General features: G+C 36.2%; 1 protein-coding gene across 1 annotated transcript in view; it reads right to left on the bottom strand.

Moving 5' to 3' along the window:
- Nucleotides 1-27,318, bottom strand: part of brinp1 (bone morphogenetic protein/retinoic acid inducible neural-specific 1) — a 185,500-nt gene that overhangs the window by 127,635 nt on the left and 30,547 nt on the right. The window contains exon 2 of the mRNA XM_067406785.1: nt 11,538-11,805. Coding sequence (XP_067262886.1) covers nt 11,538-11,755 — 218 coding nt within the window. The 5' untranslated portion in view covers nt 11,756-11,805. The remainder of the gene's footprint in view (nt 1-11,537; nt 11,806-27,318) is intronic.

The raw sequence follows: 27,318 nt of genomic DNA, 5'->3' as shown, positions 1-27,318 counted from the left end.
GTCTTGTCACAAGCAAGCCGATATCCTGCATTGACGGCTGAATTTGATGCTTCCTTCTGTTGGAGGAGACAGGGGAACACAGGGAGACACGATCTTCCGTGCCGCCACTGTGTCGCTGTGCCAGAGGCGATGCGCCTGCCAAATGCAAAATGCATTTCCGTTTCCCGCAATTCATGAATCGAGCACGCACCTGGGTGAACCCTTGGTGAATAATGCCACTGCTGGCAAAACACAGTAAATATAGTAAACCTGAGGCAACAATGCTGACCTTTCCACTAAAGTGGAAATTATTCTTTTCAAATATTTACATTTCAAAACTGAAAAATGTTAATTTTAAAACTCAATTACAGGGGTCATGAGATGAGAAATCAAATTTGCCAAGATCTTTTGATGTATAAATGGTCTTTGTACCATTAAAGGGGTCATGAATTGAGAAATCAACTTTTCAATGAGCTTTTGATATATAAGAGGTCATCATACTATAATAATATTCTGTAAGTTTCAGAACTGAAAATGTTAGTCCAATAAAAGCTTTTATTGACACCAGATCCAGTGAACGACTGATCCCTGAATGTGTCTATAGATGGTGAAACTCCGCCTCCTCAGAAGAAATCGACGCCTACTTCATCGTTGCAGAGTTAGCCCCGCCCACTGGTGTGTGAGTGAGATGAGGAGGAGAGAAGAGCGATACAGGACTAAAATAACATTACCTTTCAAAGGATCCTAATGCAGGAATATGGTTATTTATGTTCAACAATGTGAATGTCTCAGTTGAGCTTCATTTATTTGTGTTCGGTTCATTTCACTGTGGATTCTTTGGTAAATCAATCTCACTTCGGCACAAACAGACTTTTACGATATGAACTCGACAGTAATGCAACAACATGTCAGTAACTGTGTTCATTCTAATGCCTGATCTGATATTAATGATTCATGATTCATGTTTTTTTTTATTCTGCATCTATATTTGTTTTTGGTGTGTGTGTGCAAAAAAAAAAAAAAAAAAATGTTATTAACATTATAATTGAACCTCAAAGAATATATTAAAATAATAATACAAATCCATGTCATGACCCCTTTAAACAAAAATTGCACATGGATTTTCACTTGTGCAATAACTGTTGCAAGACTCTGACTAACACATTTAGTTCAACGTTTATAATCTTGTCTATTTGCATGTGCAAATATTGTACAATTTCAGTTCAGAAATGGGTCGATTAGTTTACGTCGACATAATTTTACTGTTAAAGTCGGCATGGAATGAAAATTACCCTATCTATTTTTGAAATGAATTGTTCACAATATGATCTGTAACATCCATCCACATATATTAATCTTTTGATGCAATCAAGTCCTCCTGGAAAGTCTGTATTTATGATTTGGGAAGTCATAATTTGTATTTCAGGTGTGTTCAAATCACTCTGGTCAGAGCAAGATGGCAATGTACCTTTTCTACATAAAATGCAAACATATTTTTTTTTACAAATTATTAATAAAGAATGTGCATCGGGCACATTTTTGCTTTATTTTTTTTTATTAAATTTTTGAAGGGGCTGTACATTCACTCTAAAAATGCTGGGTTAAAAACAACCCAAGTTGTGTTGAAAATGGACAAACTCAGCGGTTGGGTTAAATGTTTCCCCAATGTGCTGGCCACTTTTATTTAATCCAACTTTTGATTAAAAATGACTATATTTCTTGCTTAAAATGAACCCAAAGGTTGGAAATTAAAAATCAGACACATAATTACTAGAGGCAACAATAATAATCAAAAGGTGAACATTTATTAATAAGCAATTTAATAAATGTTTACCATTTAATTATTAATAATTAAACTTATTAATAAATGTTAATTTATTAAACATATTGATAAATGTTAATTTCCAGCATACTTTGGGTTCATTTTAAGCAAGAAATAGTCATTTTTAAACAATAGTTGAGTTAAATAAAACTACCCAGTAAACATTTAACCCAACTGCCCAAACGCTGGGTTTGTCCATTTTCAACTCAAGTTGGGTTGTTTTTAACTCAGTATTTTTTAGAGTGATTAATCATTTTATATTCCTTTGAAATTGTACAATATTATAGTATTTTGTACATGCAACGTGAATAAAAATCATTCATTTTAACAAATTCCCCATCAATACAGATGCTGCATCCATTGCATCCGACACAGGAATACATAAACAAACACATACAATAAATAGGTCACGCACAGAGGAACAGGGTGCTGTCTCAGCAAACAACTCAAATACAGTCAGTCAAGCTCTCCGACAAGAGATGACACCTTTAGTTTGTGACATACAAAAAAACCCTCACTTTTCCAGCCTTTAGGGTCCATGAAAAGAATAAAACTCAGTGGAATCAAGGAGAGAGAGAGAGAGATGTTGAGAGAGAACTACATCTGACATGAGAGGAAAGAGATATAGTGAAGAGAAAACACGGAGACAGGGTGAAGGAAAGATAAAAGAAAAGTGGAGTCGAACACAGAACAGGATGAGATGGGAGGGACGGAGGGGAAAAGAGACGAGAGAAAGCAAATACAGACAACAGCAGAGACGTGGAAATGAAAGCAAAGACAGAGCGAAGGAAAAACGGCCTAAATCTTCCGTTAGGATATCAAACACGCGACCCAGATGAAGTCTATCGCGCAAGTCTCTGCTCACAGGAAATGGAGGGATCAAAGTGTGCTCTTGTGAAAGCTGAGAGTGCAACTTCAGCGCCTTTATTTGCAGTAGCTTGTCAGTCAAACATGTGGAGCTTTACTATGCAAAGAGACTGGAGGATATAGGAGTAATATTATGAATTGTCTTCCGTCAGATCACATCTTGCCTGTCTGTCTCCTCGAGGACGCCGTTCCAGACACTTTAAAGCCACTGGATGACAGTGTCAGGAATGGGGAAATGCAAAATGCCAGATTTCTTGACATTAGCTGTAAAATAGGACAGCGAGAGCAGGCATATGGACGCGAGGCGGCTGGCTGACTTGGCACCAGCATCTCTGTTAAAAGTTTGTTTGGAACAGCAGCTGATGAGCCGGGAATTGAGAGGAAAATTATTTTATAAGGAGGTCATGCGTGAACATTGTGTCTGTGTGTGTGTGTGTGTGTGTGAAAAGACTTTTGAAGCAACTCCTCCATGCCTCCAATTTCTACAACTCATCATAAAATGTATTTTTTTTTTTTTTTTTTGATGCTACAGGAAAGACGTTTGGCCAATGACTAATAAGTGTAAGGATGCATAATTGAGGGATTTATATATATATATATATATATATATATATATATATATATATATATATATATATATATATATATATATATATAATTTATTTATTTATTTATTTATTTTTTCCTCAAGGTTTGAAGATGTGTGAACTGTGTGTCTGAATCATTTTTATAGCTTGTCAAATTTGCCCCTATTTGGGTGTGAGCAAAAACACACCATTTTTGTGTGTGTCCCTTTAAATGCAAGTGAGCTGCTGCTCCCGCCTCCTTTCCAGAAGAGGGCGGAGCTTTAACAGCTCAACAACAACAAAGCTGGAGAATCTCACGCAGCCAAAATGAGGAAAGTGTTCAGCCTTACATTGTTCAAACCGGAGTCGACACTGATGGAGAGACTCAGGAAGAAGTTACAACTTTTAGACGTTTCTGAATGGTTAGTGGATAAATTGATGTAGTTGCTGTGGAGTTGATTCAACTCATCCACTAGCATGTGCCGTCATGTTCATCTTTTGTGTTGAATTGACCCTCGTTTGTGAAGCAGTCCGGCGTAAAATGACGGCATGTCAACAACACTCGACTACAACAACCCTTCTTCTTCTTTTAGGGTCAGTGATGTCATAATAATGGGAAGAAGCTCATTGTAGTCCTTACCAGCCATTAGTTGTAGTCCTTAAACAGTGAAAATCTCTCTCTTTGCATTGAACTTTGAGTGTCGTAACTTTGCAGATGTTGTTTATGCTCAAACAGCAACATTACACACTAACTAGAGTTAAAGTGAAATCATAATCAATCACCCCTTTAACAAATAAATTCCATGACAGAATGCTGATCAGCACTGGACGCCACAGACCAAATAACATACGTCAGTTATTCTTCATAAACCCCAGGAAGTGTTTCACTACACAGATGGTTCTCAGCAGTGACTTTTTTTTTTCAGATTTTTGAGACTGATATAACACATAAAAGACAGAATGGTTTTGTTTGTTTGTACACTCATCGCATATGAGAAATAACCAAGGTTATAATTAAACAGATTTTTTTTCATTTTGCGTCAATCTGACTCATGGCGGAAATGTTACGTTTGCATGTCTGAAACATAACAATATATATATCTGCAAAGGTAAAAAAAGTGACATTTAGATGGTTTTACAGACTATTTTTGCTTATTTACACTGCAGTTACAAATGCATAAATAATGTTATGAGATTCATGTTTAAAAAATGGGATTATTGAAATATTAATTGATTTTTAATGAAATTATGCTCTAAATATGAAACTAAAACTATCAGTAGGTCGCAGCATGTCACTACCTTAATAAGCGAGTCATTTATTCAATATCATGTGACAGGATGTGACATCATTCAGGCACCTGCAAAGGACCACATGGTTGTGAAACAAAGTAACTAACTCTCTCTTAACTATGGGAAAAAATCATGTTTTCACTTGCTCATATTACAACTGTGCTGATATTCAGGAAAACAGCACTCTTGCTTGTGCGATATTGTTTAACTATATCATGAAATAAATATAAAACAAAAACTTACACAGGCTCTGTTCCAATCCCTAGAGAGCTACAACCTACTAAGGCAGCATCCTAAATGGAACCGCATAAGTGACTGAACTCTGCATGCTACACAAATGAACCACATGATGGGACACGTGATAATGCAACGTATAAAAACATTTATAACTGATATTTCTCTCTCCTTGTCTGCCATCTTGGATCAAGACTTTCTGAGATCGCCTACTCCATGACAGATTTGGATTGGTGTTCATCAGAACAGTGTCAAGTTAGGCAGCTTTCTACTTGGTTTAGAGTGGAGCCACTGAATGCTGTTTCTACAAGGTATCTTTCAGTCTCTAGAGTCACTGTTACAAAGAAAAACTAGATTTTAACAAGCACTTTGCAAGTGTCCCTCACCTCTAAAACACTGTAGTAATGTTCATTTAGCTTCTGAGAAGCGAGATCCTCACGTACACGTAACACATTGAGAGTGTGGGGTGATTTATGTAAGTGTCACTGATACTGACAGGTACGTTTTCATGGCAACGGAAGGAAATTATATCAGGAAAGAATAAATGCCAATGCCAGTATTTCACTGTGGCTGTATCCAAGCTTTAACACACACACACATTTCATTTTCACTTCTGTATCTATAGCCTTCCGCTTCACTGTTTTTCATTGCACAAACTTTTTACCATTCAAAAACTTCCCCAGTCCAAAAAAAAAAAAAAAGAAAAAAGCATTTATTGAAACTTAACAGGTTCAGTCACGAGACACACAAGAGCCAATGGCATTTTACTGCACAGATGACTGAGGGAATTTTTGTTTTGCCTGTGACTACTTTTATCTGCTTGGGAAGAGGGTAGTTTAGGCATAGTTGTTGAGTCAGGCACTCAAAAATATCTATTTTATAGTGTAATGCAACTAAAAAAATGTTGTGGCTGATTGAAAATCCCCAATATATGACTTCATGATAATAAAATTCCCATGCCGTTCATTCAAAGATTTCTCACTGAAAGCAACAGGTCTATAATTGCATTAAAGATGCTAAGTGTCTGTATAGTACAAGCGAGAAATACAACATCTGCATAAAACACTATATTAAACTGTTTATTTTAGTGATCCTTTAAATTTGACAATGTTTTACCCATTTGTTTCACAGCTGTACAGTAAATATGCTTATACCATGCTCTGTCTGAATACTCGATTCTGATTGGTGTACAATAAAACGGCGTAATGCACACTCGGAGACTGCACTGCGCAGACACAGAAACATTCAGAAGCTTGTTATCAACGCTGCCACATGACATTTATTGATAAAATAGCTTCGCTACTGAATCGCTACATCATATTTCTCCGCAACGAAGGGGTTACATCACTGGTTTTGAAGTAATTAAACTTACAGCTTCATTGTTAATAGAAAGAGACGCTGAACAGACGCAGGTAATTCACACACGATAATTAATTCAAATAAGTGCTATAATCCATTCATTTAAATAAATGTAAACTTACGCACTACTTTACCTCTGTGTCTGATTTAAAGCGGGCAGAATGCTAGACGAAAATAAACAAATTTTTAACCTTTCAGTCAAATATTTCACTGCAAACATCATTAACAGCGTTAACTTGTAAATGCTGGTAAATGACCATGGTATAAGCAGGATAATCCACAGCTAGCTGTGAATTACACCATTTTAATGCACGATTTTAATCTTCCGTGGAGTGCGTTCATTACTTACAGCACTACTATATCACTGCCATCACTTATTTGCAATATCTCTTGGTGAAGTGGACATTTTCACACTGTGTGCAACAGCAACATTTAATTACATCCCTTAATTGCATAATGATTAGCCATTTTAATATACGATATATTAAATTTGAAAACAAACAGCACTTCTATGCACAGTAAGAAAGATCACGAAGCCTGAGCTGAACTGGTGCATCAAGGTAAAAACACAACTGTCTCTCTTGTTCAGTGCAGACTTTAAGACCATTAGAGCGACCACACTGCCGAACGCTGTTTTATCCTTTAATGCACTGAGTCCTATACTGTATGTGTCCTCTGCAGTGACTTTTTATGTTATTATCTTGAAAGCTTACTTTTGAAGCCACTGCAAGGCAAGTGCAGTGAAAAGAACTTGAGAAAAGAACAGCAGTTGCTGTGAGAGCTTGTAAAAGTACATGCAATGTCCATTAGCATCCCAACCATAATCCAGTACGTTCTTTGATTACTTTTCAGCAGGACTTCTTTTAACACAATACCTTAACACAGGTGCCGCATTCACAGGGATGCACAATTATCCTCCGCCATTTTGGAAGCAAAATTGGTCACTTAGGTGGTTTGTGCAGAAATTAAAATCCGTTTGTTCTGTGCGCGTTTGTTTGACTGCAATAGCGGCCAATCATGAGCCTGTTTATCGCGATAGTGATGATGGGTCGATCATGAACGACTCATTCATTTTGAACAAATCTTTAATATGACTGTGACGAGTTGGTTGATGCTTTAAACTTCATCAAAGTGATGTTTACCTATTATATGGATTAAGCAAAGATACCTACATATAATAACAACGTACAGTTATGTGAAAAAAGAAGGAGCGACTCAAACCCGAAGACTGGAGAGGTCAACTAATCAATTCAGTATCCGGTACAGACTGCATAGCTTCAGCTTGTGGGGATGTGACGTGTAGTGTTGTTTTTGGCGGCCTGTTTTAATTTTAGTTTTAGTCTAGTCTTTGTGTCAAGCTAACATTTTAGTTTTAGTAATGCAATTTTATTTAACCCAGTCAATATAGTATCTAGTAGTATAGACAAAAGCAAAATTTTATTTTAGCCAAACCCATTTTAAACAAGGTTATCTTATTATATTGTTACCTTATAGATAATCCCTTATAATGCCTTGAGATGTCTCTTAACCCTTTAAGACCTGAAGGCGTTTTTAGAGTTTTTTTGTTTTTCTGAGCGACAAACACAAAAGACTCGTAACTCCAAAACTGTAGCAAGGAGAGTCAAAAGGTAGGTATCATTTGACAGAACACTTTTTTTTTTTTTTTTTTAGAAAAATTATCATTAGGACATTTTCATGCTGAAAAACTGCTGATAAAAGACAATATATATTATATATAATATATATATATATATATATATATATATATATATATATATATATATATATATATATATATATATATATATATATATTTTTTTTTTTTTTTTTTTTTTTTTCATTTTTTTATTTGACATGGAATTACTCAGGAAGGCAATAAGATCAGAGAAAAATTATTTTTTGGTGATGCTTTCCTACATGTGAGCTTCATCTTTTTCAAATTTTGTGGTGATACAGTGTTATTTTTCATGAAGTTATGAGCACGTGAAATCTACATATTTACCTACATATTGGTCCCTTTCTCTATGTCAGAGGAAGTGACGTCACCTGCGTCTGCACAGTGAGACCTGAAGTGAGACACAGGAAACAGAAATACTGCAAAATAATAATAATAACGCGACTAAACGAGACGAAATAACGTTATAACATTTCGTCTCATCTCATGTTGGTTAACGAAAATGAAGAGACATTTTAGCATAGTTTTTATTTTGTAAACCACATTTTGTCTCGTTTTTATTCGTCAACAATATTGCATTATACATTTAATTATAGTCATCGTCACATGACCAGCATTTACGTCGCATCTCGTCTCATTTTCATCACGTGATAAAGGTTCGTTGATGATGATATTTAGTCATAATTTTCATTGACGAAAGCAACACTAGCGACGTGACAAAAGAACATAGATCGGGAGGTGAGGCATAGCAGAAGCCAATGAATTAATCGTTTTCTGTTTCTCATAATTTGGCCTTGGTTGCATAATAGTTTTTTTTTTTTTTATTCAAAATGTGATCAACATCGCATAAGTACATGTGTTGGGGAATTTGGCCATTAACATGTAACATTTTAATGTTATTCTGCTGAAATGAATTAAATAAACAAAATTAGTTGATTTTGATGAACGAGATTTAAAGATTCAAGTCAGTAAAATGATCTGAACTTCAGCTAATTCTGACTTCAGCGCCGATCAATCACGTGAAAAACAAGCACGAATCTGACATAAGCAGCAGACATGAGGCTTGTTCGACTTCATGCGGCGCCTCAAAGATTGGATGCCGCCTGACAAAAGCAATGCATTCTGGTTAGTAAATTTGCCTGATATTTATTGCCATCAAAGTACTGCGAGACCAGCTGCTTCGGTCAGGCACTGCAGTTGCTCAAAGTCTCTATGACGACACACTTTATTCTCATTGGTCAGATTCTGTGATGACAAGGACGACGTGTGTTACGTGTTTTTTCTTAAGACAAGTTCCTGTATTTAACCAATCTTGATATTGAATATCTGATATTCACAACATGGGAATTTCAATCGCGTCTACTTCTTCATCTACAATCAATGCAAAAATCACGTTTTCTGCCTTTAATGACATCGGTTCAGCACACTACGGAAAGCACGAAGTGTCTCTGCAATCCTCCCCCGCCTGAAACTGACAGATCTCGCCAGCCGGTGGCAGGCTAGTGTAGGTCGTCTCAAACAAGCCTAATCACATGTCTGACATCAGCAGCAGCAGTCAATCGTGTGACTAACAAGCACGTGTCTGACATTAGCAGCGGCCAATCACGTGTTCGACTTCAGTAGTGGCCAATCGCGTGAATGACAAGAGCATGTTTGACTATTTTCAGCCAAAAAAGAGCTTCACAGTGACCTCAACCCCCATGAATATACATGATATCTGCCTACATCATCAAACCACTTAGATAAAATGTAGTGTTGTTACTGTGTTGTTTACAGTAAGGTAATAGTTTTATATTGCACCATTCAGGATGAGTAGTTTCATCAAAGATCAATCATAAACGATGATTTTTTCTCTTTTTGGCTCGAATCAAAGGCAATGTTTGCAATGTTGGGATCCATCTGGGAGCAGGTTGTTTTGGTTCTCTTAAGTTAAGACCTTTTTAAATGCCTATGGAAAAAAAGAAGAAGAAATGGGAAGATACTTGTAGAATCAAGGCTCGGCCGCCTTGTTGCACAATTGATTAGTGAATTTTATAAACCCAAGAAGAATCTTTCATCAAGGGAGGAATATGTAACATGGTCAAACGAATAAATCAGAAGGAAGGTTACTTCATAGACAGATACAATAATGACACACGGTAAAGATCTGAGGAGTTACAGTCTCTTCGAGAGTGTGTCATTAATTTAATGACTCGATGCTCAAACATGTGGCGTTATTATGAGGAGTGCCACTAATTTCTGTTCTCGTCCTCTAGACCAGTGTTTCTCAAACTGGGGTACGTGAGGTGACAAAAGGGGGTACGCGAACAAAATGCGGAATAGTTAATTTAACTCTACCATACCTTTAAATAATATTAAAACCGAGCATGTATTTCTAACTGGCAAAATTCTGTAAATCCAGTACATTTAATCACATTACCTCATGTTTTGCAGTCTAAAATGACTGTATCCACACAAGCAGCATGCATATGATAGATTGCATGCAGAATCTGCTGCCTTAAATCGCGCTAAATTACCGCCGTTCTCGACAATGCACCTTTGTAAAAGTGGGGATTTAGCACTTATTCTCATGAAGAACAAATAGACACAGATAGTGGATTTATATCAATTAAAACTCAAACTTTCTTCGATACAAAAACATACCTTGTGTGAGTTCTTGCATTTAATGATGATAACAAGCAAGAATGCAATTGTACCCAAATATCCACCTGACTGCAAACGTCAGGTCAAAATACAAAACGTACATTTTAAATTCAGTACTGTCAGTATTTACTCCATTTTGCAACAAAAAAATATTTCTAACGAAAACCAGAGCAGAACTACAGCACACAAATGCGGCTTTGAACGAATCGTGAGAGTCAGTGATTCAATGATTCATTCACAGCTTCGATACTGAATGAATGACTCGATGATTCACTCATAAAAACAGTGACTTGCTGTCACCTACTGGCAGCTTTAGTTTAATATTTAAAAGTATCACTTCGTTTTACCATCATTGCATATTTCTCTATTAAACATTTTGTTTTATTTAAAACATTATTTATTTTATAAAGTTAGTCATAAATGTAAAAATATGCACTGGAAAATCAATTTAGGGGGCAAATATTGTCCCTTAATGGTAAAGGTGTGACTGCAGTCGAATCAAACTCAAAGATTTCTCAGTATGGCATCTATGCACTCATTGTATTTATCCCAAGGACCTTCTGGAGAGGCATATGATGCAAAGTTTGCAACAGCAGCAAGCTCCATTAAATCTCCTAATCGAAGAGCAACCTTCAGTTTCTGATAACACTTTACAATACGTTTCAATGCATCATGGATCATGGACTAACATGCATTCTCTAGCATTAACAAACGTGACCTTATCGAAAGTAATCTAAATTATAAACACAATGCAATTTCATACTTCAGAACAGAACACAACTACAAGCAGATTCGCCTCAGAAATGCCCATGCTTTTCTCCACTATTTTAAAATTCTCTGATATTTCTAAGGTTTTTCATGACCGTGGGAAGCCTGAAAGCACAATAACCGAGGAGCTGATCAGATTGTGCGCATATCCTCCCTCTCTGAATGGGCAGAACTGAATGCTGGAGATGCTTTGAACTCCATAAGATGATAAAACAGGTTCACACCGAGGGCAGTCCTTCATAAGCCCATCCGCTCGTTTTTCAGCAGAAACTTCATATATGGACAGGCGATTCAGCTCTTATCACGCTAAACAGTGTCTATTAAGTGCACTCACCTATAAATTTTATACCGGGTTGTGAATCCTTGGCGAAATCTTTCCATGAAGGAGAGGTACCCCTTCGAGTGGTGGAAAGGGCCACGGTCAGAGATGAGCCAATCAAACTGCTTGGTGACATGCTGTTCGTTGGCCGAGGGCTCTTGGCGGGAAGACTGAACTGTTATATGGTCCCATATAAACAGGAAGTAAGTGACTTCAATGAGCCTCCAGTTCATGCTTCACTCTCGACCGCTCTCTGCTCATTCTCGCTCCATTCTGTGGAGACCTGCAGAACGGGAAGAAGGCAAAATGATACTTGAGCATCATTTATAAAACTCAGTTGCTCAAAAAACACACACAAAAAAAAAAAAATCAATTGCAAAATTCAAAACACACACTGAAAAAAATGTTTTTTTTGATGCTGTTCACTTTATTTAAACAACTTATTTTGATTCAACACCACTGTATCAGGTTTCTGGTTTAAATGTGATTGATTCATGTTAAATTGACTTGAAACGATTACTCTTTGACTTAACTTGATGTTTTTAATATTAAAATAACATGTTTCAATCAAGTAAACCCAACCAGGACTCAATCAAACAGGATTTTCACTTCCCATCATGCTTTGCAAAGGGGCTGAACTAGGAGTTGAATGTTGTTATTTTAAGCAGTTTTTAGGAAGATGGAAATACTTCGTTCAAATTACTTTAATAAGAAAGTAATCACTGTGATAGTGCTCTGGGTTGCAAGTCAAGTCAAGTCAAGTCAAATTTATTTATATAGCGCTTTTACAATTGGTAATTGTTTCAAAGCAGCTTTACATATTAGAAGCACATAAAAAAAAGGGAAGTGGTTAAAAATAAGCTGTACAAACAAGCGTGGTAATATGCAACATATACAAGATGGTGCTACATTAAGCCAATGTCGGCTGACTCCCAGGGGTGGAAAAAAAACCCTAGGAGAAAAACCCAGCGTGCTAGCACTGGGAAAAAAGTCCTAGGAGGGAAAAAAAACCCTTGGAAGATATATATAATATATGTAAATGGATATGGAGATCAAAATCTGAATTATACATTTTATTATAGAGATTAAAAATAGATTATATATAAATATATGTAAGCATTGTAAGCCCATGTTGATTGTAAAACCATTGCCACCAATGGACTTATGATCAATTTAGGCTTTACATGTTTTTGGTTAAGGCATTTTAGGATGAATTCAGCATCACATCTAGATTTCTAACACAGAACATCACAAAAGTTATATAAATCACAAAAATAAACAAGAAGAATTGATTGTAAAAATCAATGTATATTTATTTATTTATTGCTTTTTATTTCTTTTATTTTAAATGAACACAATTGATTGTAGTTAATTTAACATGGTTGATTCTATTGGATTTTACTTGTCTCAATCATCTGGAACCACTGTCATTGAATTGAGTAAGTTGGATATAATTATTTTACATAGATTCTTGCTTAGTCAGTTGTTTTTTCACAACTCAAGGATTTTGCATACAGTAAAAATAAACCTTTAATGTTAATAAAAACTAAGTAAACATAATTGACTTGAGTTAGTTTAAAGTGTCTTGTTTTTTTTTTTGTGTGTGTGTGGTAAAAAGGTTTTATTTTATTAACACTCAAAAGCTATTCTTTGAATTAATGTAATTAAATAATGGAAAGGATTTCCGTGTGATTAAATGGCTTTCTTTCAGTAGTAAGCACTTTTGTTAGGCTAACTTAAATTGCATAGATTGGATCAACTTGAGTAAATGAGTTGGTCCAAAACATTGCAAATTAGTTGCGCTGACACTATTAAATTAAGCTGTGCCCAACCATAGTAAATAAGTTGAATCAACCTTAATAAATTAAGTTGACCCAACGTAAGTACATTAAATTGGAATAACAGAATTGCATAATGCTGAAATAAAGCAACTTAATCATGTGGAAATCCTTTCCATGATTTTTTTATGTTCGTTCAAAGAGTTTTTTGAGTGCATACGAATACAAATCACTTCAGTTTCCAGCTAAAATCAAAAAGGGAGGTTGTAAAACAACAACAACTTTTATTCCTTTTCACAAAAAATTATGATTACAGTAGCAGGTTCTCGAATAATAAAGACTTGCACAATGACCTAAAAACACTTTTACCACACTGCATGATATGAATCACCAGTCACAATAAAAGACCTCAAAGACTTTTATATTAATAACTCACCCTTGTGTCGTTCCAAACCTGTAAGAACACAAATGTAGATCTTTTTGATGAAATCTGAGAGCTTTCTCTCCCTTCATTGACAGCAGCGCAACTATGACTTTGTTGCTTCAAAAAGTTCATAAAGAGATCAATATAAATCAATATGAAATGAGCGGTTTAGTCCAAATTTTCTGAAGAGACTCGATCACTTTATATGATGAACAGATTAAATGTATGCTTTTATTCACATATAAACATTGATAATTCACCAACTCACACATAATTTGTGGTAAATAGAAGCTCAAGCATGTTTGCTCGATGTGCAAGGACCAATGAGGTTCATTCTTGTATTACGAAGCACGTTTGAGCTTCCAGAGCTTCCGTCAAGCAGGTTCGGTTGAGCTTCTGTTTATGTTCACTGATCAAAGTTTGTATGTGAATAAAGTCAAAATTCAGTCTGTTCATCATATACAGTGATCGAGTCTTTTCGGAAAGTTGGACTAAACTGCATAATTCACTCTTTATGAACTTGTTTAAAAGCTGTGTAGCGGTCAATGGAGGGACCGATATCTCTTAGATTTCATCAAAAATATCTCCATTTTTGTTTCAAAGATGAACGAAAGTCTTACAGGTTTGGAACGACATGAGGGCGAGTAATTAATGACGGAATTTTCATTTCCGAACTGCCGCAATACGTACAATAACCAATGTAATAAAACATTTGCTGCATCTGAAATTGCATACTTCTCTACTAAGTAGGTGAAAAACAGTATGTTGTGACAAAAGAAGTATGTCTGAATTAAAAGAGTAGACAAAACGTACCTGGATGACCTACATAAGATGGACACTTCACTCTCCCACGAGAGAGGATTTATGAATGGCAGTGATGCAATGCAACTGAGAATAACAACATTTTTATATTGTACATTCATACAATATTTTAGCAGTCACAAAGTAAGTACTTATTCAAAATAAGGACCTACTCAAGAGAGTAACTATGAAAGTGTCATGAAATGTGCAGGGCTCAACATAATATCACATTGCAGAAATGTCGCCACAGGCATGTTATTCCAATGTATGAAACCTAATCTTGTTGGCATAACCTTCAATAGCAGTGTGAAATTTTATTGTATTAGCGGTTTTAAAATCCCAGTTTGCAGACTAACCTGACTCACTGCCCTTTTCACAGATGAGGATGAATTACAAACAGGAAGTACAGCCTTCACTTTATTCAGACTAATTGGTGTCATGATAAGTTCAAGCGGGGGTGAGTGTCAGCGATATGATGAGTTGTGACACGGGTTTGGTTTGTGGAGCAGTACGCCAGCGCATCTCCTCTGGCTAATTAACGCCGTGCGAGCGTTCGCGCATCAATTTATTGCATTAGCTTCATTGATGCAATTAAGAGGTACAAACTGATATCCTGCATGAAAGTGAGATGGACACGAGTAAATACGCTCCTGTAAAAAGAATTTGTAACAGAGATGTAAACATTATAAAACAACACAAGCCATGAAATTATGAATCTGAGTCAAGAAAAAATGATTTTCGGTCGTATATCCGATGCAGCTCCTCTTTAAAAATAAATAGCATTGGCAACATTTTAGGATGAAAAAATAAGTCCATAAAAATTCACATATTCAGAGTCATTTTATATCTTCTTTCGAGGATAATATTGAATTGAGTGTTGCTGTTTGTCACTAGGCTTTGAGTCATGTTATACAGTATATTAAGTGTTTTATAATTCTATTAGTTGCACTTGACATACATTTATGTGAGTTTGATGTGATTACCCTAATTAAGATCTTGAGATCTAATTAAAATCCATATAATCAAAAAAAAAAAAAAAGCCTGTCCACCCTTTATGTTGAGACACTCCAGTCGTATTAAAACTGTCTCAACATCATGCTTGACCTCCAAATGGAAGAAAAGTGGACTGTTCTCATTACTGTGATGTTAAAAAAGACATTTTTAAGTTGTAAGTAAAGATAATGGTACACTGTATTAAGTGGAAACCCTTCAGGAGCCATATTTTACGGAAGAGGATTAGGGCCAAGCAATAATAAAAAAATAAAACCATCTCGAGATTAAAGTTGTTAAATTTTGATAAAAAAAAAGTCGAGATAAAATGTTGAGAATAAACTCGTTAAATTACGAGAAAAAAACTCATTAAATTTCGTGAAAAAAGTCAAGATAAAATGTTGAGAATAATGTCATTAAATTATGAAAAAAAGTTGTTAAATTACAAGAACTAATTCGAGAAAAAAAAAAAAAAAAAAAACTTTTTTCTCATGATTTAATTACTTTTTTCTCGTAATTTAATTACTTCTTTCTCGTAATTTAATGAGTTTATTCTCGACATTTTATCTGGACTTTTTCCTCTAAATTTAACGGCATTTTTCTCATAATTTAACAAATTTGTTCTCGTTATTTAACGACTTTTTTCTTGTAATTTAATGACTTTATTCTCAACATTTTATCTCGACTTTTTTCTCGAAATTTAATGACATTTTTCTCATAATTTAACTAGTTTGTTCTCGTAATTTAATGACTTTATTCTCATAATTTAATGACTTTATTCTCATAATTTAACAAATTTGTTCTGATAATTTAACAACTTTTTTCTCATAATTTAACGAATTTATTCTCATAATTTAATGAGTTTATTCTCAACATTTTATCTCGACTTTTTTCTCAAAATTTAACGACATTTTTCTCATAATTTAACGAATTTGCTCTCGTAATTTAACGACTTTTTTCTCGTAATTTAATGATTTTTTTCTCATAATTTAATGAGTTTATTCTCAACATTTTATCCTGACATTTTTCTTGAAATTTAACAACATTTTTCTCATAATTTAACAAATTTATTCTCATAATTTAACGAATTTATTCTCATAATTTAATGACTTTATTCTCAACATTTTATCTCGACTTTTTTCTCGAAATTTAATGACATTTTTCTCATAATTTAACGAATTTGTTCTCGTAATTTAACAACTTTTTTCTCGTAATTTATCGACTTTTTTCTCATAATTTAACAAATTTATTCTCATAATTTAACAAATTTATTCTCATAATTAAAAGAGTTTATTCTCAGCATTTTATCTCGACTTTTTTCTTGAAATTTAATGACATTTTTCTCATAATTTAATGAATTTGTTCTCGTAATTTATCGACTTTTTTCTCATAATTTAATGACTTTATTCTCAACATTTTATCTCAACTTTTTTCTAGAAATTTAACATCTTTAATCTCGAGATGGTTTTATTATTGCTAATCTATAAAAATGTATTTTGCTGGTATAAATTAATGTATTTAAGTTGCTTCAGTGATGCTAATAATATTTTGACCTGAATAAGACCATGTAATTTAGATGTCATCATTTTTAGTTAGTAGTGTTTGTTGTACTGACTTTAATTTCTGGATGATTTTAATGATTGTATTACAGTAATAAGAATCAAGATCATTTTGGAGGAAAAACTGCAAAATGTTTTGGTTCTAAAAATATTCTTCAGTGTCTTTTTTGCAAAACACTTTATTAATATTTTATTATATATAATTTGTGCAATATTTAGCACAGGTCTTGTCTCTGTGAAATTCGCCTGCAAAGGCAAAATATATGCGAGTTTAACATGACCAGCTTGTGTATATGCTATTAAAATGAGCTGCATTTCCATATCACAGCATATGTCAGCAGCACTCTTTATGACTGTCTATCCAGCAGCGTGTTTATATGTCGCGATAAGAGCCATTTTCAACTGTAATGATCCTCAAGATCTTCTCCTCCAGCTTTGGAAGCCCAAACTCTATGATATTAAACGACAACATTTTCCTCCTCATGAAGAACATCAGACAGCATGTGACGTGACAGAGCAAATAAAACTAACAGTCCTCAGTGTCAGAAGCTCAGTCAGTGTCCTTTTTACCTCAGAAGTGTGTGCATTATATTGTGCTTGCAGTCCTATAGCTGATGCAACTCCCCTTTTTATACATTTTAGTATGAATAGATTTCCCTTCTTTGAGGGAAATATTTAATTAAATGCTGCTGTTGTCACTATTTGAGTAATTTTTATACATTATAGTGTTTTGTAGTTTTCTTCCAGGAACGAATACGTCACAATATTCCTCATTTAAACAATTCATACACAGAATAAAGGGGCGGGGCCTGGTTGAGTTGTGTTGAAATTGGTGGTTATGGTAAGGGGCGGGACATTTGCCAAATGACCAATCACAACACACTGATCTAGCCGACCAATCAGAGCACATTGTGCTTTTCAGAAGGAGGAGCTTCATAGAGACAGGAACTAAACAGAGCGTTACTGACAGACTGGGAAGAGAGGAGCTGCAACAATGAAGAATATGAGGAAAATAATCAACAATGTATTTAATGTTTAAGATGTTGTCCTCATAAATATCTTCATTTAGCTATTTATTTGTTAACTTTTGCTGTAGCCATTTTAAAAGGGTAGTGTGAATGTAAAGAGCTTGTAGTTTGGGAAACTAATTACATGTTTGTGTTTTCACTGTTAATAAAATCTGACCTAACCCACCTTTCAAAAAAAAAAAAAAAAAAAAAAAAATTTTATGAAACATTAATTAATTATAACAAGCATACTTCCATAATTAGCATTCTGCAAGCAAAAAATGTATTATTAATACTATCTGATAATATATGATCCATGTAAATTTATGGATGGTACCTTCTTACAAACATCCTCCTCACCCTAAAGGCGTTTTCAGGTCTTTATACAGTACATAAATAATTAAGAGGTATATGCTAAGAGCTCCAGGCAACTGAATGCAGATTAATATCCTCTCTTCTATGCAATTATCTAATTGTCAATGAAATAATTTCTTCCCACTTCCAGTACGGCTGTTTACAGTCTTTAATGAATGAAGATCTTGGAGTCTTTGAGTTCTGCTGGAAGTGTCACCTGCAGTGGCAGCAATGACAAATATGCAGCTGAGCCGTCTAATGAGGGCTCCTTTAACTAATTAGTTCAGACTAATCTGAGGTTGCCTGTCACAAAGTAACAATGCATCATTTTAGAGAAATTAAATACGTGGACAGAGACACGTTAACCCTTCGACATCTTCACGCCAGTTGTAAAGTTCAGTACGGTAGTTTTTATCTGTCGTTTTTTCAAAGGTCACTGATAGTAGCTGTAATTACAAAGTCAAGGTGAATAAAAACAGAGCAGCAAAGTTAATGTATTCATGATACAGCTTTAAAATTTAGCATTTAGTTTTAAACATTATTTCACTTTAGTTGAATGTTATTAAACTTTAACTGAAATAAAATTAAATAAACAACTTTCTTTCATCTAGTTGCCAAGGCAAGATTTGTTTTCATTTTATTTTAAGTTGATGCACTAATAAAACAAATATTTAGATATATTTAATAATAATAATAATAATATAAAAAACATACAACAAAATTAAAATGAAAACAGAAAATTTAAAAAATAAAAAGTAATTCAAAATATTAATAAAAATTAAAACAGTATTTCAGTTTTACTAAAATAAGTCTGATGTGTATTTGATTACTTTGTTTTGTATTACAAGCTTTGAAAGGAAATCAAATAATAAATATAGCTGCAAGCAGCAATTAACGGGGTGTAGGCGCTTTAAGGCCTTTAAGCACATGTGTAAAAAGAGTTTGAGTTTTAATTAGCAAACCTGTAACCATCTCGATCATAGACTGTTATATATGGTTATATATGGTTATAAAACCTTTTTAAGTTATTGAGATTGAGCCAAAAACCTAGGACTAGTTCGCCAAAGTTGGTTTTTGAACAAATTTCCAATATTTAATGAAAGTTGCTCAGAATGAGCTCTATCATGTGGTACGAATTACGTGGGTGTGCATGGAAAATTGCACGATACATGATCATTAGCACACATGAAGGGCCCTATAATACACCCGGCTCAATGCGACGCAAGGCGCAGCGCAAGTGTGTTTGCTAGTTTGTGTCCGGCACCGTTTGCGTTTTCCCGTTCAGCGCCACGTCCTTAAATTAGTAAATGCATTCGCGCCAGTTAGTGGTCTAAAAAAGAGGTGTGTTCAGGCGCATTGCCTCAAACCTGGTCTAAAGTCTAAAGTCAATGGCGCAATATTTTTTTGTTAGAGCGCGTTGGTAGAAACTGCGCCTAGTGCGTGTTGACTTTGCTTATTACACACAGCGATGCGCATCACACAAACATGCCAAATATTAAAAACAAAAGGATTACAGTGTAAAAGAATATTATTGTGTAGGCTACATAAATATAAAAATGTAATGATGAATAGTCATTGTGTGTATTAGAATTTAAAAGCGTTCAGCTTTTCCGCCAACAAATTCCGCCATGTAAATAGCAATCCGCCATGGCGCGAGCGCATCTCGCTCTTAAAGGGAATGGGAGATGACACTCTGATTGGTTTATTGAACGTTACGCCCATTACTCATTAAGAGAATAGGGACAACCCATTTCAAAAATGTGCCCCGGCGCACGGACCGTTTTTCCGTCGTTAAAATAGCAAAAGTGGATTTGGACACGCCCTGAGTGCACCTGCGCCGTGCGCTTCACACTTTGCGTTTAGATCGTTAAAATAGGGCCCGAAAAACGCAAAGGCGCCCCCCTGGTGGCCAATTTATTCAAATTTCTCACAGGCGTCTAGAGTCAAACAGACCGAGTGAGTTTCATTCCGATTGGCCTCCGTTAATCTTGTCTGATAGCTGCTCAAAATTCAGTGGCCGATGGCAGACATGTTTTTTGAGATATGTCAATGTCCTCATAGACAGTCATGGCACCTCGGACGAAAACACTGCATGCCAATTTTCAAGTCGATTGGACTAACGGTGAAGTAGTTATAGCCATTTTTATGTTTTGTTTTTTGTTTTTTGGCTGTTATAGCGCCATCAACTGGGCAATCACTGCGTCCTTTTTCACACAACCACAGAATGATCTCTTACATAGGTGTGCCAAGTTTGGTGAAAATATCTCATTCTCTTCACGAGTTATAGCCATTTTCATAAAAGAGGATCCACCCACTTTGAACGTTTTAGTGGTCATTAGGGACCGTGAATCAAAATTTCAACTTTTTTTTTTTTTTTTTTGATAATTTTTGACAATCAGACTCCGGAGAATCCCACTGCACTGGTTTTGTTCTGAACTGGCCAAAAACCTAGGACTAGTTCGCAAAAGTAGGTTTTTCAAAAAAAAATCCAAACTTTTGCAGAGCCAAGGATTCCAACGATATGAGACACTTGAGTTTAAACCAAAAGGGTCAGAAGTTATGCGCCATTTCATACATTTGACCGCTGTAGTGCCCCCGTCAGGCCAATAGGGCCGTGCCTTGCTGTAGACGGTGTGAGTACTGCCAGCCCTCAAAGTTTCTCTACGCCTTTCGGTTTGGTCTGCCCGATCACTTTTAGGAGAGAATGCTGATCCTTGGAAAATGTAATAATAACAACAGGGTTTCAGCGCTACACACTTGAACCCCTAAAAATACTGAAATATTTATAATACACAATGACTCACATTACAGAAAATATTCTTAATTGTGACGTCAGAATTTTTTTACAAATGAAGGATCAATTTGTCATGGCTAAACATCCAACTATTCCTTTCATACCTACTTGTGCAAAAACTCGTCTGTCATCATTCACTCATGTTGTTCCAAACCTGCATGACTTATTTTTTTGAGTGGGAATTCTCCTAAACATCTTCTTTTGTGTTTGGTGGTAGAAATACGGCTTTGAAACAACATAAATGATTACAGAATCGTCACTCTCTCACACTGTCATAGTCACCTCTGAACGACACGCTGCCCTAGAGAATCTCAGCCATAACTGCTGGACTTTATTGGATCGATAAGAGCATCCAGGGTTATTCTAATGACATTCAGATTTTCACTACAATCCCACAGCTCTCAAACACTCATCCTGCTTTGAGCGCTGAAGCCAGGATTTCGTACAGACGGCCATCATGTGTGTTTGACTTGAACAGACTGATTTGTGGTGTACTGGTTTTAAAGTATATTATTTCCATATTCTGTACTCTTTAGTATGCTAAAGTGTCCTTCTTTTTCACAAACTGTGTGTAGCACATATAAGCCTCTATAGAATTCTTGTTGTTGTTTGAACTATACAAGAATTGATGCAAATTGTCTTTTAACCGAGAAGAAACACATCCATCAGACGAATCCCAGCATCTGAAGGACTGACCATGACAAACGGTGTCTGGTATTGATATTTCTTGTGGCACTCAGAGAACCGCTGAGGCACGCGGCCAAACCCACCGCAGGCTTACGGAAAAGTAGAAACATATAATAATTAATCAGTGCACATTTATACTGCACTGAGTGCAATACTGTGACATCGCGAGCAGGGGAACTGTTTAGATGTCTAGCAAAATAATGCAATTTGCGCCATGATTAATGTTTATTGTGCATGAAGAGCCACATTGTCTGTCGGGGCAACAGGGTCATCATTTATTCATCCTCTCACTTTAAGTAATGCACCTCTTCCTTTCTAATCGGGAAAATTGCATGTGCATTACGGAAAACATTGCAGAGGCAGGAGGTCAACAGAATACTTACAATGCCATGTTTTATTGTGCTGTTTAAAATGAATACAGTCACCTTGACAGACCTGGGTAAGGTCCACATAAAACTAAAATTGACCCAGTTTGCTTTCTTAATAAATGCCCTTGGTCCTGTTGTGCATGATTCATCAGTGCATGTTATTCCAAAGAAAAAAAGTTTATTTTTGGCATAATGCTTTCTTAAAGGGGTCCTTGATTATGATTTCACTTTAACTTTAGTTAGTGTGTAATGTTGCTGTTTGAGCATAAACAACATCTGCAAAGTTGCAACGCTCAAAATTCAATGCAAAGGGAGAATTCTACAACAAACGGCTGGTAGGGACTACAACGAGCTTCTTCCTGGGTTATTGACAACTGACACAAACCTCACAATTTGCATAAACCCCGCCCCCGAGAACACGCAACAAAGGGGGCGGGGCCATGTTGGGCTGCTTTAGAGAAGAGGAAGAGTTGTTGTAGTAGAGTGTTGTTGACATGCCGTCATTTTACGCCGGACTGCTTCACAAACGAGGGTCAATTCAACACAAAAGATGAACATGACGGCACATGCTAGTGGATGAGTTGAATCAACTCCACAGCAACTACATCAATTTATCCACTAACCATTCAGAAACGTCTAAAAGTTGTAACTTCTTCCTGAGTCTCTCCATCAGTGTCGACTCCGGTTTGAACAATGTAAGGCTGAACACTTTCCTCATTTTGGCTGCGTGAGATTCTCCAGCTTTGTTGTTGTTGAGCTGTTAAAGCTCCGCCCTCTTCTGGAGCAGCAGCTCATTTGCATTTAAAGGGACACACACAAAAACGGCGTGTTTGACAAATATTTGACAAGCTATAATAAATGATCTGTGGGGGATTTTGAGCTGAAACTTCACAGACACATTCTGGGGACACCAGAGACTTATATTACATCTTGTGAAAGGGTAGGTCTCATCATTGACGCAACCACCCTGAACTGTCTTTTGTAGCTGATGTCTCGTATACGCAGCACTGGAGCTACTGGTTAATCAGTCAAACAGCTATTTGGGCATCGCAAGCTCACATTCAGCTCTAATTCATTCTGGTAAGGAACGCCCACGTTGCAGCACCCAATCAATTTCCATTAGATAGCATCAAGTTATGGCCTATACATTTTTTTTCTAGTTTCATATCATGGAAGCACAATGGGTTGTGAATGCAAAACACTACCCAGGGTGTCCGTCTCTGCATTGCATAGAATAAAGCGTGCCTGCTAAATAACTTAAGTGGGTAAACGCACTTGATTTCCGCATTACAGATTTATACATTTCTTGCACTTGAAAATCAATGAACACCAGTCGTCTTCAGAAGATGAATATCCTCCTGCTGATGCTCTGTATGACAAGATATTTCATATTAAACACTCATACTATTATCTGCTCTTGTGCTTTAGCCGTCTCCCTCAGAGAAAGACACATGCTGTTTATAAATCTATCACGGTTTTCTCTGCACTGCCTGAAGGACCCGCGTTTTGTCAATGTGAATTCACTTATTGATGGGTGTTTGGAGATTAAACAAATCCACTTACTGTATGACCCGATGTGGCCAATGATAATACTTGCAGTCTTTTTCATGCACTTATTTGACCAAAGCACGGACATGAACCAAGGACCATCTTGCTGTGACAGTAAAACTTATAAAATTTATTTTAAAATTAGTGCTGCATATTTTAACACATTTATGTTAAAAATGTTTTAGCACATTTCTAACATGGTTTAGCACATTGCTGGCATGATTTAGTTTTTGATAACATGTTTCTGCATGTTTAGCAGATTGTTTACATGTTTTAACAGCATGCTCAAAGCATGTTTAACACAGTTATAGCAGATTTATGGCATGTTTGTGGCATGTTTATAGCATGTTTTAGCACATTGCATCGTTCTAACATGGTTTATCCTGTTGCTAACCTGTATGATGGCTTTACTGGCATGTTTTAACATATCAGTAACATCTTTCTAACATGAGCTGGCATGCTAACATGAGTTACTGTTAAAAATTTGCTCTCAGAAGAATAATGAGTAATGAGTTTAGATTTTTCTTCATTAAACCCTCTTGCACTCGTTCGGCTAATTCTTGTTTTTCCCTTTTTTGAGCGTGTTAAATGGTCTCATTCACTCTCAGAGCTTCCTGTCTTCACTGCTTTATTCAGAAATCTCATTCCTAATGCAGGTCTTGTGTGGACTCAATCAATCGCTGTTTCCCTTCATAGGGGCTGAGCTCCGCTTTGTTCCTGACACTTCACAGGGATGCAGGCTTGTCCCCTATTTGTACTGCGGCTCCCAAGAGCTGCCGGATTGAACCGAGAGAGATTGTGCTTTGTGAGGACGTATCGAACAGTTTCCGCCTACAAACTCCTCTGAGAGGAAGTCGAGGGTTTGGGTTTGTTCTCGAGTCCCCATCCACTCGATGTAGACCACATACTGCCCTTGTAGACGCTGTGCTGAATGTTTGCTGTCAGAGTGTTTTCAAAACCCCAGTGCCAAGGCCTCTAAACCCGATGTGCATAGTCTGAACCTGAGTAGTCTCAATCAATGTGATCTATACTGTATGTTCACCAATGCCTTTAACTATAAAAGCAGGCACTGGACATTTCCAGTCCTAGATGCTAATTGCTCAATGCAATGCTCCAATCATGCTCAAATACATGATTTATTGACAGCTATGAAGTGAATTAATGTATTTATTCAAATTCATTTCTATATGCACTTTTAAGAAAAAGTGCATTTTAAATACCTGATGATACAGAAAAAAAATGTTGGTGTGTGTCTAAATTCAGTAGTCAAGGCACTGATCAGGCCTTACAATGCATTAGAATGTACTCTCCCTAAAACAATCCCATAATGCACCACAAAAAGCATGAGCCAATTCACTATAATGACATACAATAGGAGATTTGAAAAGACAAACCATTATATGTCAGCATAAACACACATTTCTAGACAGGTAGTGAACACATCTAGCTGTAAATTAATATTCAGCTTAAATGTTGTAAGGTTATGAAACAGAACAATGTGTTTACACAGTATAACAAATCATATCAAATAGATGTAAGTCCTGCATGTTGTTTAAAACCAGCGGTGACGTCCTATAACACTGTACGCTGACGTTGTATGTCATGTCACTGGAAATTAAATAATCACTGTCCCGATGTGTAATTAACCAGGGACCTTACCAAGCGTGCCCCACGAGTCGTGAAAAGTGAAGCCAAAGCATCTTGATCGCCCCTGGTGGCTGGATGCGGTATAGTTCATAAACCCCGCCCCCTCTCCATGTAATGTAATGGGACGTGAGACAAACTAAACAGTTGAATTACACGTCAATTTGTTTTCCAAAAGATGGTTTCTGTCCGTTTTTATCACACTAATGGTAGTTAAAGTGTTCGTTCTTTAAATAAGTTTGTTTTTAGTTAGGTATTTGATGCCATGATTGACAGCTGAGATTGACAGCGTCTCTGAGTACATTGGAGCTTTAATTTCTACATTTAAAATAACTGTTTTTCACATGACATAATGAGTTGTTCTGCTTTATTAACTGATTCTGCAGGGCCTTGATATCGCAGCTGCACTTCACGATCACTACTGCGCAGACTCGGGATTCAAGATGTCAGCACCATATTGGCAAACTGGCGACTTAACTTACAAAAAGTAGCGCAAATAATACGCCCAAAATATACTTGGTTTTTAGGTGTCGCGAAAGCACAGAAAACACAGTGTAAGCTTGCAGCCCGAACAATGTACAGGCACTTCGCACATGTGCTTTGAATTGTTTTTGCAGTACTTAGTTTGTCCACAAGGTGTCAAATCTGAACCGTGCCATTGTTTCACACTCTGAAAAGAAACAAAAGCAACAACAAACATATCCTCATTACAAGCGCTTCTGTGAGGGGATTCGAAGATATCAGCAACTATTTTAAATGTGAACACTACAAAGGCATTTTATTGACCATAACTTTTGGAGAGAAAAAGCGCAGAGACTGTACAATGATGAATATTTATAGTGCACGAAAGGCTGCGCGTGAGACTGTGCACATACATTAAAAAACGAAGGTACTTTATTTTTGCGTCATTTAAAGGTCCCGTTTTTCATGTTTTTTTGAAGCTTTGATTGTGTTTATAGTGTGCAATATAACATGTGTTCATGTTTCGCGTGTAAAAAAACACAGTATTTTTCACATAATTTACTTATCTGTATACCGCTGTTTCCACGGTCATAAAAACGGGCTGATGACTTCCTTGTTCTATAAAGTCCCTCCTTCAGAAATACGTAACGAGTTCTGATTGTGCCAGCGGTTCCTGTGTTGTGATTCGACAGCAGTTTAGCGCTCCTTGCCCGGAAAGGTCACGCCTCTTACCATAACATGTGCTGCACATAGTTTTACATGTGGATTATTGTGGTGTTGTGCCGAATGAACACAAAAGACAATAATTCCCGAGAGACTGAACTCTTTAATCTCCACAAGCAGCGACAGAAAATGTACAACGTTAGCACTCACTCAGAAGAGTACCTCATACGGAAAACAGCCATACACATAAACATAGTCCCCTCGTGTGGCCATTATGTGCACTGCAGTCCAACATTAACTATTGCAGTAAGGATACCACAATTATAATTTTCGGGAACCGAGTTAAACCTAATTATAACAATTGGTCTCTAAGTACAGCGTCCCTGGGAAGGCCAAACAAAGGTGATTGGACTGCGGGATGAAAATAACAGCGTTTCGACGACATGGCGACAAACACACTCTACAAACGCAACTCTTGCTCTTCTCCGTGGGAGCGCAACAAGACCACGCCCCCTTTTTTGTCTAGTCCTGTGGGCGGAGATTAGTCAAAAAACTGTTTTAGTGATGTCATTAAAGAAGGAAGTAGAGGGATGTAGTCCAAACTGGCCGTTCGATGTAGGCGACTTCTGTTAAATAAAATATCTCGCTTGGCATTGAACTTTGAGCTTTAAAATTTTACAGATTTTATTTATACTCTAATAACAACATTACACACTA

The sequence above is a fragment of the Chanodichthys erythropterus genome, chromosome 13, assembly GCF_024489055.1.
Source record: "Chanodichthys erythropterus isolate Z2021 chromosome 13, ASM2448905v1, whole genome shotgun sequence".
NCBI classification, from domain to species: domain Eukaryota; kingdom Metazoa; phylum Chordata; class Actinopteri; order Cypriniformes; family Xenocyprididae; genus Chanodichthys; species Chanodichthys erythropterus.
Note: the sequence above shows the minus strand (reverse complement) of the source record. Positions and strands in the feature narration are given on the sequence as shown.